This window comes from Phyllobates terribilis, unplaced genomic scaffold (assembly GCF_046119375.1).
Source record: "Phyllobates terribilis strain yellow unplaced genomic scaffold, ASM4611937v1 Scaffold_2__4_contigs__length_985480577, whole genome shotgun sequence".
Lineage (NCBI taxonomy): Eukaryota > Metazoa > Chordata > Amphibia > Anura > Dendrobatidae > Phyllobates > Phyllobates terribilis.
In genome coordinates this window covers 981,769,707-981,784,341 of record NW_027362762.1, presented here as the reverse complement: position 1 = coordinate 981,784,341, position 14,635 = coordinate 981,769,707, and the positions used below count along the sequence as shown (strand labels likewise).

Below are 14,635 nucleotides of genomic sequence, written 5' to 3'. Positions count from 1 at the left end.
CAGGATGATGGACATTATACCAGGAAGGGGGACATTACTACTGGAAGGGACCCAGGATAGTGGATATTATACCAGGATGTGGGACATATATTACTTTAAGGGGCCCAGGATGGGGGCATTATACCAAGAAGAGTCCCGGATGGGGAACATTGATTACTGGCAGGGGCCCAGGATGGTGGACATATATACCACAATGGCGGGCATATATCACTGGAAAGGGCCCATGATGGGGCACATTATACCAGGATGGGAGATATATATATATATAACAGTATGGGGGACATTATTACTGGAAGAGGCCCAGGATGGAGAAATTATATCAGGAGGGGGGACATATATTACTGGAAGGTGCCCAGGATGGGAGACATACAAGGATGGAGGACATTACTGGAAGGGGTCCAGGGTGGGGGACATACAAGGATGGAGGACATTACTGGAAGGGGCCCAGGATGGGAGACATTCAAGGATGGAGGATATTACTGGAAGGGGTCCAGGATGGGAGACATTCAAGGATGGAGGACATTACTGGAAGGGGCCCAGGATGGGAGACATACAAGGATGGAGGACATTACTGGAAGGGGTCCAGGGTGGGGGATATACAAGGATGGAGGACATTACTGGAAGGGGCCTAGGATGGGAGACATTCAAGGATGGAGGACATTACTGGAAGGGGCCCAGGATGGGAGACATTCAAGGATGGAGGACATTACTGGAAGGGGCCCATGATTGGGGACATACAAGGATGGAGGACATTACTGGAAGGGGTCCAGGGTGGGGGACATACAAGGATGGAGGACATTACTGGAAGGGGCCTAGGATGGGAGACATTCAAGGATGGAGGACATTACTGGAAGGGGCCCAGGATGGGAGACATTCAAGGATGGAGGACATTACTGGAAGGGGCCCAGGATGGGAGACATACAAGGATGGAGGACATTACTGGAAGGGGTCCAGGGTGGGGGACATACAGGGATGGAGGACATTACTGGAAGGGGCCTAGGATGGGAGACATTCAAGGATGGAGGACATTACTGGAAGGGGCCCAGGATGGGAGACATTCAAGGATGGAGGACATTACTGGAAGGGGCCCATGATGGGGGACATACAAGGATGGAGGACATTACTGGAAGGGGTCCAGGATGGGAGACATACAAAGATGGAGGATATTACTGGAAGGGGTCCAGGATGGGACGGGGGGGGGACATGGATGGGGGACATATAGTAATGAGCAAAAGAGTAACAATGTTTTGTATTTTTGACTTTCGGGCTCCACGTCTCACCGTCCACTGCTGCTTCGAATGTGAGACTACCATTATTTTATAGACAATCATCTTGCCTATCTTATGCATAAATTTGACTTTCATCTATTTAGCATATGATTAGTTATGCGGATTCTGGTCATGACACTGCATTGTTACTGTTGTGCTCCTAAAATTTAAATTTTTATTATTTTGTTATCTAAGAGGTAAGGTTTCTCCTTGAGGAGACAAGCCAAGTGAGGTCTGGCATGCCAGTATGAGGAGCCTTAAACGCCTTGCATGCTCCACTGGGGAATAAATATGTAAATTGTCTCTTCAGAGAGGAAGAGGACTTGAACTCTAGCGCCACCTATTGAAAGTAGCAATCCTAAAAGTCAATATCGACCCTTTTAACAAGTCTTGCAATATGACTAAGGATAATATTTCCCAGAGGAGCATGCAAGGTGTTTAAGTCACATCGTACTGGCATGCCAGATCTGGCTTGTCACTCTCCCCAAGGCAAAACCTTACCCCTTAGATCCCAGTCTTAGCCTCTCACCCAGCCAAATCAGAACTCATACTTTGCACTGATGAGGGGCAATACCCCGAAACACCGTGTCTGCAAATTGGCATTCTGGTTTGGCTTTTATTGTAAGTCATATTGCAAGGCATGTTAAAGGGTGAATATTGACTTGTAGGATTGCTACTTCCTGTGGATGGCGCTAGAGTTCAAGTCCTCTTCCTCTCTGAAGAGGCAATTTACATATTATCCTGTTAGTATTTTGTAAATCCACCTTTTGGCTTTCAGCACGTCCTAAATCCTTCTTGCTCTTGATCAGATTCATCCCTGTCTCCACCGACATCTGATCCCAGGTCTCCTCTACACGTTCCCAAAGTCTGGTCGACTCATTGGGGTCTGTATACAGATTTTTCTTCAACGCTACCCACAAGTGTTGGATTAGGTTGAGGTCTGGGGGCCGTGGGGCCGATCCAGCCCCTCTACTTCATTGTCATTGAACCATTTTTTGGGGAATCTTAATGTAGGCGTCGGATCAGGGTCCTGCTGTTCTACCCATAATACTCCAGTGTAGGAAGTAACTTGTCTTGTAGGATACTCACATATAGTTCAGCAGTGAGACCACCATCGATCCTGATCAAGTATCCAACCCCTTTAGCTGTGAAACAACCCCATAACATCAGGCTTCCTCCACCAGACGTGACAGTTCCTTCAATGTCTCGATCCGTTGCCCCTTTTTCCCTTGTTTTTTCCAGACCCGTTTGGCCCGTCAGAGCCTCGTCTATTGCCTTTTATCTCATCGCTCTAAATCTTCTATTATCCACTTTTTGTACTTTTTTGCAAACTGGAGCCGACGCTTCTTATGACGATATTGACGTCGAGGCTTCTGCACCTTTTTTCGGGCCACCATTCCAGACTTGTGTAACGTGCGTCACACGGCGCTCACATGGACGTCTGTGATCTCACTATTATGAAGCTTACGAGCCTCCTCCACTGCCGCGTTTGCCGCACCAGAACTGATAGACCTTGTGATGAGCCGACTTGTTGACTCAGATATTTTGCCCGGACGTCCACCTCATGGCTTCTGAATGGATGGACGGACTTCATTCCATATTCTTCCAGCTGTCATGGCCTCACATGATGCAGTTTGGCAATTTTCTTGGCCGAGTGACCGCCATCGATGAGCTGATGATGCTGCTTCTCTTTTCTTGGGAAATCTTCTTCATGGCTGCTCCTCGATCTGTACCAGTGACCTTCAGCTTGGGAGTAAACCTAATAACACCCTGAGCTATGAGGGAATGGGAGGACAGGGTGTAATTTGTAGTTTACAGGAACCACCAGGAGCAAAACAGTAACAATCCAGAGACATAACGAGAATCTGCAGAACTAATCATCTGCTATATAGCTGCAAGTCACATTCATGAATGAGAAGCCAAGAGGATCGTCTATAAGATGATGGGAGTCTCACGCTCAGCAGGAGAGGATGGTGAGAGATGGAGGCTGAGAGTCAGAAGGTCAGAGCATTGTTACCCTTCTGCTCATCACTGTATAATACTGGAAGGGGCCCAGGATGGGGGACATATATACTGGAAGGGGACCAGGATGGCGGACATATATACTGGAAGGGGCCCAGGATGGGGGACATATATACTGGAAGGGGCCCAGGATGGGGGACATATATACTGGAAGGGGCCCAGGATGGGGGACATATATACTGGAAGGGGCCCAGGATGGGGGACATATATACTGCAAGGGGCCCAGGATGGGGGACATATATACTGCAAGGGGCCCAGGATGGGGGACATATATACTGCAAGGGGCCCAGGATGGGAGACATATATACTGGAAGGGGCCCAGGATGGGAGACATATATACTGGAAGGGGCCCAGGATGGGGGACATATATACTGGAAGGGGCTCAGGATGGGGGACATATATACTGGAAGGGGCCCAGGATGGAGGACATATATACTGGAAGGGGCCCATTATACCAGGGTAGGGAACATATATAGGACATTATAAAAGGAAGGGGCCAGGTGGGGGACATTATTACAGGAAAGGGGCACAGAATGGGGGACATTATTACAGGAAGGAGGACATTGTTACATGAGAGGGTGAACATCTATGTCTTCACAGGATCTGGAATGCTACAAGGGCCCATACATCTGATGAACATGCATCGGGCCCCATTGGACTCTAGCTCTGCCACTGATCACACATGTAATACAGACACTCCCCGTTGTGTAATACAGAATATACAGTATGTGTATATAGAGATAGATAGACAGATAGATAGATAGATAGATAGGATAGGATAGATAGTAGCTTGCGAGCAGGGCCCTCAATCTTCCTGTAACTGGTGAAATGTGATACATTGTATTGTTTTTATTGTCTGTACAGGTCCCTACTTAATTGTAAAGTGCTGCGGAATATGATGGCGCTATAGAAATAAAAATTAATATTAATATATTATATATTAATATATTAATATAAATTGTTATTATATTATATGTACACTATTGCTCAAAAGTGTTAGGCAGGAGTGGAATAGATGCAGAATAAAAAGATACCATGAATAGAAGGGTTAATTGTATTTTAATAATGGATAAAAATAAACTAAGTGACAGAAAGAGAAATGTAAATCCCACCAGAATCTGGTGACCACCCATCAACTCCATCATCAGTATCTGGTGACCACCCGTCCCCTCCATCATCAGTATCTAGTGACCGCCTGTCACCTCCATCATCAGTATCTAGTGACCGCCCGTCACCTCCATCATCAGTATCTAGTGACCACCTGTCGCCTCCATCATCAGTATCTGATGACTGCCCGTTGCTTCCATCATCAGTATCTGGTATCCGCCCATCACCTCCCTCATCAGTATCTGGTATCCGCCCATCACCTCCCTCATCAGTATCTGGTATCCGCCCATCACCTCCCTCATCAGTATCTGGTATCCGCCCATCACCTCCCTCATCAGTATCTGGTATCCGCCCATCACCTCCCTCATCAGTATCTGGTATCCGCCCATCAACTCCCTCATCAGTATCTGGTGACCGCCCGTCACCTCCATCATCAGTATCTGGTGACCGCCCGTCACCTCCATCATCAGCATCTCGGCGACCGCCCGTCACCTCCATCATCAGTATCTGGTGACCGCCCATCGCCTCCATCATCAGTATCTCGGTGACCGCCCGTCACCTCCATCATCAGTATCTCGGTGACCGCCCATCACCTCCCTCATCAGTATCTGGTATCCGCCCATCACCTCCCTCATCAGTATCTGGTATCCGCCCATCAACTCCCTCATCAGTATCTGGTATCCGCCCATCAACTCCCTCATCAGTATCTGGTGACCGCCCGTCACCTCCATCATCAGTATCTGGTGACCGCCCGTCACCTCCATCATCAGCATCTCGGCGACCGCCCGTCACCTCCATCATCAGTATCTGGTGACCGCCCATCGCCTCCATCATCAGTATCTCGGTGACCGCCCGTCACCTCCATCATCAGTATCTCGGTGACCGCCCATCACCTTCATCGTCAGAATATGATGACCGCCCGTCTGTCATGGGTGTGTCAGAAGTGACAGACAGTCGCCCTGCAGTTGCAGGGTATCTCTACGTTTGGCATTACAGACACCTTCTTAGAGGCTGTCTCTAAGACCCAGCGGCTACCTTCCTCTGGCTAATTAACTCCCTGGTCTGGGTGTATAAATACTTTCTGTGTCCAGAGGGAGGTGCCGGCGATATTCATTACTACTTGTGAAGCTTTAGGAAGAGCTAAGCATTCTCCCCGTTTGTCCTCCCTTGTTGTCTATAGTGTTTAGTGGATATCAACTAGTGCTCATCTCCTCCCTTCCCTAGCCTTAGCCATATGCCAGGGAAAGACAGGGCGAGGCATGCGTGCGGTGATTGGTGAAGAGCCAATATAGGGATGGTAGTTAAGACAGGGTGACACTAGACCAGACTAGGAGGTCTCCGCTTCCCCCTTTCCCTCTTCCCTTTGTGTTGCACTAAGTCTTTCCCACACCTTGCGTGACATTATCACCGGCCGAGCACATTTTGAAAAGGAAAAAAACAAACAAAAAAAGACCTGACACTTTGTTTTTTTTTTCTCTGTGTGTTTTTGGGCGTTGACCTTTTTTTCCTTACTCCCCTTGGTATGGGTTCAGTTGCAGAGCAGTTTCACCATCTGTCTCTGGAGCTGAATGACCTCTGCTGTGAGGTTCAGCAGCAGCATCAGCGGCTACAGGTCGCCAATGTGGGGGTCTCTGCAGGTAGGCCTGTCCAGCCTGAACCTAAGGTTGCCCTCCCGAACAGGTTTTCAGGAGGTAGGGACAAGTATTTTGTGTTTAAGGAGTCATGCAAACTGTATTTTAAACTTCTTCCCTACTCCTCCGGTAATGAGGAGCAGCGGGTTGGTATTGTGATCTCTCTACGGCAGGGCGATCCTCAGTCATGGGCGTTTTCGTTGTTGCAGGACTCGGTTTGTCTCCAGTCTGTGGAGGGGTTTTCCGGGGCTCTGGCCCTCATCTATGATGACCCTCACCGAGTCGCCTTGGCTGAGTCCAGGCTACGTCGCCTTCAGCAGGGGAATCGGTCAATGGAGACGTACAGCTCGGAATTCTGTAGATGGGCAACGAATTCCAAATGGAATGACTCGGCTCTTAGAAGTCAATTTTGTGAGGGTCTTACTGAAAGGTTGAAAGATGCCTTGGGTGTATATGAAACCCCTCAGTCCTTGGAGGCTGCCATGTCATAGGCCATACGTCTTGATAGATGCCTTCTGGATAGACGGGTGAGACCACCTTCTCCGGGGCCTTCTTGTCGGGGTTGTCTACCTCTGCCGTGGGAGTGGTCTGGGGGTGAACCAGTACCAGGGGAGGTGGAGGAACCCATGCAGTCAGGGGGTGTCTCTGCGTCGTTCTTCTCCCCGGAGGTTCGCAAAAAAAAAGTTGTATGTTTTTCTTGTGGGAAAAAGGGACATTTTGTTGGGACCTGTCCCTACCTCCTAAAGATAAGGAGTTTCAATTAACTCTTGGTAGTCTGGAGTTGGATAAACAAGGGGTGCATTTGTTACCAACCTGCAGTTCCCGCTTTGTCCTGTCAGCAGAGGTGGTGCTAGAGAGCAAAACAGAAAATTTATGTGTTTGCTGACAGTGGAGCCGGGGTCAGCATGGTTGACGCTGAGTTTGTGAAAACTCATGGTCTTGTTTGCTGTGCTTTAGCTGAACCTATTCCCATCTTTGCCATTGACTCGGCCCCACTTGCACAGAAAGCATTTATTCAGATTGTACATAATGTGAAACTGAGGGTGGAGTCAGTTCATTGTGAAATAATCCCTTGCTATGTTCTGGACAATCTTCCCACACTGATTGTTTTGGGTATTCCTTGGCTTGTTAAACATAATCCATTGGTGGATTGGCAAACCGGGGAGATTATAGAATGGGGAGATTACTGTCATGAGAACTGTTTAGATATTTCCCTTGCTACTGTCTCTACGGAATTTCTGCCTGCTGTTCTGTCTGGTATCGAGGACATTTTTTCTGAGAGGGGGTGTCAGGATTTGCCTCCTCATCGTGCTTATGACTGTCCTATTAACCCCCGGAGCTAAACTACCGAAGTCCAGACTGTATAATCTCTCTGGCCCTGAGACACAAGCCATGAAGGATTTCATTGCGGAAAGTCTGGAGAAGGGACATATCAGACCCTCATCTTCACCCGTGGCGGCAGGGTTCTTCTTTGTGAAGAAAAAAGATGGTGGTCTACGTCCCTGTTTAGATTTCCGGTAATTAAATCAAATTACCATCCGTGATCCATACCCTCTTCCTCTGATTCCTGATTTGTTCAGCCAGGTTGTGGGGGCTAAGGTATTCTCCAAGTTAGATTTAAGGGGAGCCTACAATCTGGTTAGAATCAGAGAAGGGGATGAATGGAAGACGGCGTTCAATACCCCGGAAGGACATTTCCAGAGTCTGGTTATGCCTTTTGGTTTGACCAATGCACCTGTGGTATTCCAGCATTTCATAAATGATATTTTTCATTATTTGGTGGGGAGGTTTGTGGTGGTCTATCTGGACAATATTTTGGTTTACTCACCTGATTTTGAGACACATCGGGGGCATGTTAAGCAGGTGTTCCAGATATTAAGGGATAACAAACTATATGCCAAACTAGAAAAATGTGTTTTCGCGGTTCAGGAGGTGCAGTTTTTGGGATACCTGTTGTCATCTTCAGGTTTTCGGATGGATCCGGAGAAGATCCGTGCTGTTCTTGATTGGAACCTTCCCGAGAACCTGAAGGCTCTATGTTTTCTGGGCTTTACTAATTTTTACCGGAAATTCATCCAAAATTACTCAGTAATTGTGAGACCCCTTACTGACATGACTAAGAAGGGGTCTGATTTTTCCCAATGGTCGGATGCCACCCTGCTGGCTTTTTCTTCCTTAAAGAATCACTTTGCCATTGCACCTATACTCGGTCAACCCCATGTTCCCCAACTCTTTAGGCTGCGTGCACACTATGCGTTTTTCAAGCGTTTTTGACACGGAATTTTTGCAGCGAAAATGCTTAAATAACGCTTGGTAATACGTGCCTCACGCTGACGTCAGCAGTCATGTGACCGGTCACATGACTAAATGACGTCACAGCAGGTCCTTTTAGACCACAGCGAGCCATGCAAGAGACCGGACACACCGGAGAAAACACCGGGGGCCATTGGAAGGTAAGTATAATGTTTATTTTTTTATTTTTTACCATTTGTATTCTTTTTTTTTAACTATTGCTTGGTCACACTATATATGCCGGTTGCATGGATTCATATAGTGTGACCAAGTTGTCAAGCACTTTTCCAAGTGATGCTAAAATCGCTTGATAACCCGCATGCAGAAATGCAAGTGAAGAACGCTTCACAAACGCTTCTACCTGGCGGGAAAACCGCATGTAAAATCCAGGGAGAAGTGGAAAAAATTTGCAGCATTTCTGCATCATTGGCACTTAGCCTTATTGTGGAGGTTGATGCATTGAAATTATGACGTGAGTAATAGGGAACTTTTGGCGATCAAAATGGTGTTCGAGGAGTGGCGACACTGGTTGGAGGGGGCTGTCCATCCTATTACTGTTATTATTGACCACAAGAATCTGTCATATCTCCAGTCAGCTAAACGTCTCAAACCTAGGCAAGCCAGATGGTCCCTGTTTTTTACTAGGTTCAATTTTGTTGTCACTTTTCGTCCATTGGTCAAAAATGTCAAGGCTGATGCTTTGTCCCGGAGCTTCCCTGGTGGTGGTGACCATGAGAACCCTGCCCCGATATTACAGAAAGGGGTAGTTATTTCAGCTCTTTTTCCTGAACTGGAGGGTGAGGTGCTGGAGGCTCTGGGTGACGCCCCTGCCTCCTGTCCTTCAGGAAGGTTATTTGTACCATCTAATCTGCGCCGCAAAGTAATCAAGTAACATCATAACTCTGTGCTTGCTCGTCATCCAGGTGGAAAGGCAACCGCGGACCTCCTCTCTTGTTGTTATTGGTGGCCGGGGGTTGCATTGGGATGTGATTGAACACGTAGCTGCTTGTAGTATTTGCGTGCAGTCTAAGGTTTCGCACACCCGTCCGTCTGGTACTCTTCCTCCGCTACCTATCCTTAATAGGCCATGTACACACTTGTCCATGGATTTTATTACTGACCTACCGGTTTCTCCAGGCAAAACAGTGGTTTTGGTGGTAGTAGATAGGTTCAGTAAAATGGTTCATTTTGTTGCATTACCTGCACTTCCCAATACCAAGAGACTTGCTCAGGTGTTCATAAATGAGATTGTGAAGCTTCATGGGGTTCCCTCCAATGTGGTGTCTGATCGTGGGACCCAGTTTGTTTCCAAGTTCTGGAAGCCATTCTGTTCTCGACTGAGGGTGCAGCTGTCCTTTTCCTCTGCCTTCCACCCTCAGTCGAATGGATAGACCGAGCACGTCAATCAGAATTTGGAGACCTACCTCAGGTATTTCATCTCCGAAAATCAGGAGGATTGGGCATCCTACTTACCGCTGGCAGAATTTGCCATTAATAATCATCGTCAAGAATCCACTGGCAGGTCACCCTTCTTCGGTGCATACGGTTACCACCCACAGTTTGGTACCTTTAATGGTGGAGGAGCTTCAGGAGTGCCTGAGGAGGAATGTTTTGCTTCGTCGCTCTCCTCGGTATGGCAGGGTGTTCTGAGTATTTAAAGATCATGGGAGACAGGAATAAACATATGGCTGACAGAAAACGCTTGCCAGGTCCGGACCTGAATGTGAATGACTTTGTGTGGTTGTCTACAATGAATATAAGATTGAAAGTTCCTTCTTGGAAGCTGGGACCTAATTTTATTGGTCCCTATAAAATAACCGCTGTCATTAACCCAGCAGCGTTCTGTCTTGAACTTCGTCAGGCCCTTAAGGTCCACAACATGTTCCACAGGTCCTTACTCAAAAAGTTTATGGAACCTCTTGAGCCCTCTACCACTGCCCCCAGTACAGTCGCCCTGCAGTTGGTTGCAGGAGATTTCTACGTTTCGCATTATAGACATCTTCTTAGAGGCTGTCTCTAGGACCCAGCGGCTACCTTCCTCTGGCTAATTAACTCCCTGGTCTGGGTGTACAGCTACCAGCTGTGTCCAGAGGGAGGTGCTGGTGATATTCATTACTACTTGTGAAGGCTTTAGCTCTCTGGAGCTTGAGGACATGTGCACATTTGTCTGGAGTCGTCTAAAGCTAAGCAAATTCCCTGTTTGTCATCCCTTGTTGTCTATAGTGCTTAGTGGAGATTGACTAGTGCTCATCTCCTCCCTTCCCTAGCCTGAGACTAACGCCAGGGAAAGTCAAGGCGAGTTACGCGTGCGGCGATAGGTGAAGAGCCAATACAGGGACGTTAGGGGAGACAGGGTGACGCTAGATCAACCTAGGAGGTCTCCACTTCTTCCCCCCTTTCCCTCTTCCCTTTGTGTTGCATGACACCGTCACCTCCATCATCAGTATCTGGTGACCGCCTGTCACCTCCATAATCCGTATCTGGTGACCACCCGTCGCTTCCATCATCAGTATCTGGTGACCGCCCCTCGCCTCCATCATCAGTATCTGATGACCGCCTGTAGCCTCCATCATCAGTATCTGGTGATCACCCTTCACTTCCATCATCAGTATCTGGTGATCGCCCATCACCTCCATCATCAGTATCTGGTGACCGCCCATCTCCTCCATCATCAGTATCTGGTGACCGCCCGTCACCTCCATCATCAGTATCTGGTGACCGCCTGTCACCTCCAGCAGCAGTATCTGGTGACCGCCTGTCACTTTCATCATCAGTATCTGGTGACCGCCCGTCACCTCCATCATCAGTATCTGGTGACCGCCCGTTGCCTCCATCAGTATCTGGTGACCGCCCATCGCCTCCATCAGTATCTGGTGACCGCCTGTCACTTCCATCATCATTATCTGGTGACCGCCTGTCACTTCCATCGTCAGTATCTGGTGACCGCCCGTCGCCTCCATCAGTATCTGGAGACCGCCTGTCGCCTCCATCAGTATCTGGTGACCGCCCGTCCCCTCTATCATCAGTATCTGGTGACCGCCCGTCACCTCCATCATCAGTATCTGGTGACCGCCCGTCACCTCCATCATCAGTATCTGGTGACCGCCCGTCACCTCCATCGTCAGTATCTGGTGACCGCCCGTCACCTCCATCGTCAGTATCTGGTGACCGCCCGTCACCTCCATCGTCAGTATCTGGTGACCGCCCGTCACCTCCATCGTCAGTATCTGGTGACCGCCCGTCACCTCCATCGTCAGTATCTGGTGACCGCCCGTCACCTCCATCAGTATCTGGTGATCGCCCGTCACCTCCATCATCAGTATCTGGTGACCGCCCGTCGCCTCCATCATCAGTATCTGGTGACCGCCCGTCGCCTCCATCATCAGTATCTGGTGACCGCCCGTCGCCTCCATCATCAGTATCTGGTGACCGCCCGTCACCTCCATCGTCAGTATCTGGTGACCGCCCGTCGCCTCTATCATCAGTATCTGGTGACCGCCCGTCGCCTCTATCATCAGTATCTGGTGACCGCCCGTCACCTCCATCGTCAGTATCTGGTGACCGCCCGTCACCTCCATCGTCAGTATCTGGTGACCGCCCGTCACCTCCATCGTCAGTATCTGGTGACCGCCCGTCGCCTCCATCATCAGTATCTGGTGACCGCCCGTCGCCTCCATCATCAGTATCTGGTGACCGCCCGTCGCCTCCATCATCAGTATCTGGTGACCGCCCGTCACCTCCATCGTCAGTATCTGGTGACCGCCCGTCGCCTCTATCATCAGTATCTGGTGACCGCCCGTCGCCTCTATCATCAGTATCTGGTGACCGCCCGTCACCTCCATCGTCAGTATCTGGTGACCGCCCGTCACCTCCATCAGTATCTGGTGATCGCCCGTCACCTCCATCATCAGTATCTGGTGACCGCCCGTCGCCTCCATCATCAGTATCTGGTGACCGCCCGTCGCCTCCATCATCAGTATCTGGTGACCGCCCGTCGCCTCCATCATCAGTATCTGGTGACCGCCCGTCACCTCCATCGTCAGTATCTGGTGACCGCCCGTCGCCTCTATCATCAGTATCTGGTGACCGCCCGTCGCCTCTATCATCAGTATCTGGTGACCGCCCGTCACCTCCATCGTCAGTATCTGGTGACCGCCCGTCACCTCCATCGTCAGTATCTGGTGACCGCCCGTCACCTCCATCGTCAGTATCTGGTGACCGCCCGTCGCCTCCATCATCAGTATCTGGTGACCGCCCGTCGCCTCCATCATCAGTATCTGGTGACCGCCCGTCGCCTCCATCATCAGTATCTGGTGACCGCCCGTCACCTCCATCGTCAGTATCTGGTGACCGCCCGTCGCCTCTATCATCAGTATCTGGTGACCGCCCGTCGCCTCTATCATCAGTATCTGGTGACCGCCCGTCACCTCCATCGTCAGTATCTGGTGACCGCCCGTCACCTCCATCGTCAGTATCTGGTGACCGCCCGTCACCTCCATCGTCAGTATCTGGTGACCGCCCGTCACCTCCATCATCAGTATCTGGTGACCGCCCGTCCCCTCCATTATCAGTATCTGGTGACCGCCCGTCCCCTCCATCATCAGTATCTGGTGACCGCCCGTCCCCTCCATCATCAGTATCTGGTGACCGCTCGTCGCCTCCATCAGTATCTAGTGACCGCCCGTCACCTCCATCAACACCAGATACTGATGGAGGCGACGGGCGTTCACCAGATACTGACGATGGAAGTGACAGGCGGTCACCACATACTGATGGATTTACCATTCTCTTTGATAATTCACTGTGTAACCGTTCACCCTTCTAGTTTTGAAGCTTCTGACTGCAGCCATTTCCACACCTGCTTAGAACTTTAGGACTATATTGTATTCTGGGTTCTCTTATTAGAGATAGTACACAGCGGGGGCAGATTCTAGAGATATTATCTCACCTTCATACGTTGAGGTGCGGTCGAGACATCGGCCTTTCAGCAGCAAACCAATTAGGAAGGCTCCCACTAATCCTCCAATGATCAGAAGGATGATCAGGGCGTTTGGAGGAGACGCCACTTCTGGTGTAATTTCCATGTTATCTAAGTGGAGAAACAGATATGGAGGTTATATGATCGCCCTCACAGGAGAGAAGCAGATATGGAGATTATATGATCACCCTCACAGGGGAGAAGCAGATATGGAGGTTATATGATCACCCTCACAGGGAAGAAGCAGATATGGAGGTTATATGATCGCCCTCACAGGAGAGAAGCAGATATGGAGATTATATGATCACCCTCACAGGAGAGAAGTAGATATGGAGATTATATGATCGCCCTCACAGGAGAGAAGTAGATATGGAGATTATATGAGCGCCCTCACAGGGGAGAAGCAGATATGGAGGTTATATGATCACCCTCACAGGGGAGAAACAGATATGGAGGTTATATGAGCGCCCTCACAGGAGAGAAGTAGATATGGAGATTATATGAGCGCCCTCACAGGAGAGAAGTAGACATGGAGATTATATGATCACCCTCACAGGAGAGAAGTAGATATGGAGATTATATGAGCGCCATCACAGGAGAGAAGCAGATATGGAGATTATATGATCGCCCTCACAGGGGAGAAGCAAATATGGAGATTATATGATCGCCCTCACAGGAGAAAAGCAGATAATGGAGATTATATGAGCGCCCTCACAGGAGAGAAGCAGATATGGAGGTTATATGATCACCCTCACAGGGGAGAAGCAGATATGGAGGTTATATGAGCGCCCTCACAGGAGAGAAGTAGATATGGAGATTATATGAGCGCCCTCACAGGAGAGAAGTAGACATGGAGATTATATGATCACCCTCACAGGGGAGAAGTAGATATGGAGATTATATGATCACCCTCACAGGGGAGAAACAGATATGGAGATTATATGATCTTCCTCACAGGGGAGAAGCAGATATGGAGATTATATGATCGCCCTCACAGGGGAGAAGCAGATATGGAGATTATATGATCGCCCTCACAAAGGAGAAGCAGATATGGAGATTATATGATTGCCCTCACAGGAGAGAAGCAGATATGGAGATTATACAACTGTCCTCACAGGAGAGAAGTAGATATGGAGGTTATATGATCACCCTCACAGGAGAGAAGTAGATATGGAGATTATATGATCGCCCTCACAGGAGAGAAGCAGATATGGAGATTATATGATCTTCCTCACAGGGGAGAAGCAGATATGGAGATTATATGATCGCCCTCACAGGGGAGAAGCAGATATGGAGATTATATGATCGCCCTCACAAAGGAGAAGCAGATATGGAGA

At 49.1% G+C, this 14,635-nt stretch overlaps 1 protein-coding gene across 2 annotated transcripts in view; it reads right to left on the bottom strand.

The window, feature by feature from the left end:
- The window catches only part of ICOSLG (inducible T cell costimulator ligand), a 118,976-nt gene that overhangs the window by 15,830 nt on the left and 88,511 nt on the right, over positions 1–14,635 (bottom strand). The window contains exon 5 of one of the 2 annotated variants that reach the window (XM_073668799.1): positions 13,269–13,409. The exons of the other annotated variant lie outside the window; for it this stretch is intronic. Within the exon in view, the coding sequence (XP_073524900.1) occupies positions 13,269–13,409 (141 nt within the window). The remainder of the gene's footprint in view (positions 1–13,268; positions 13,410–14,635) is intronic. 2 annotated transcript variants of the gene reach the window in all.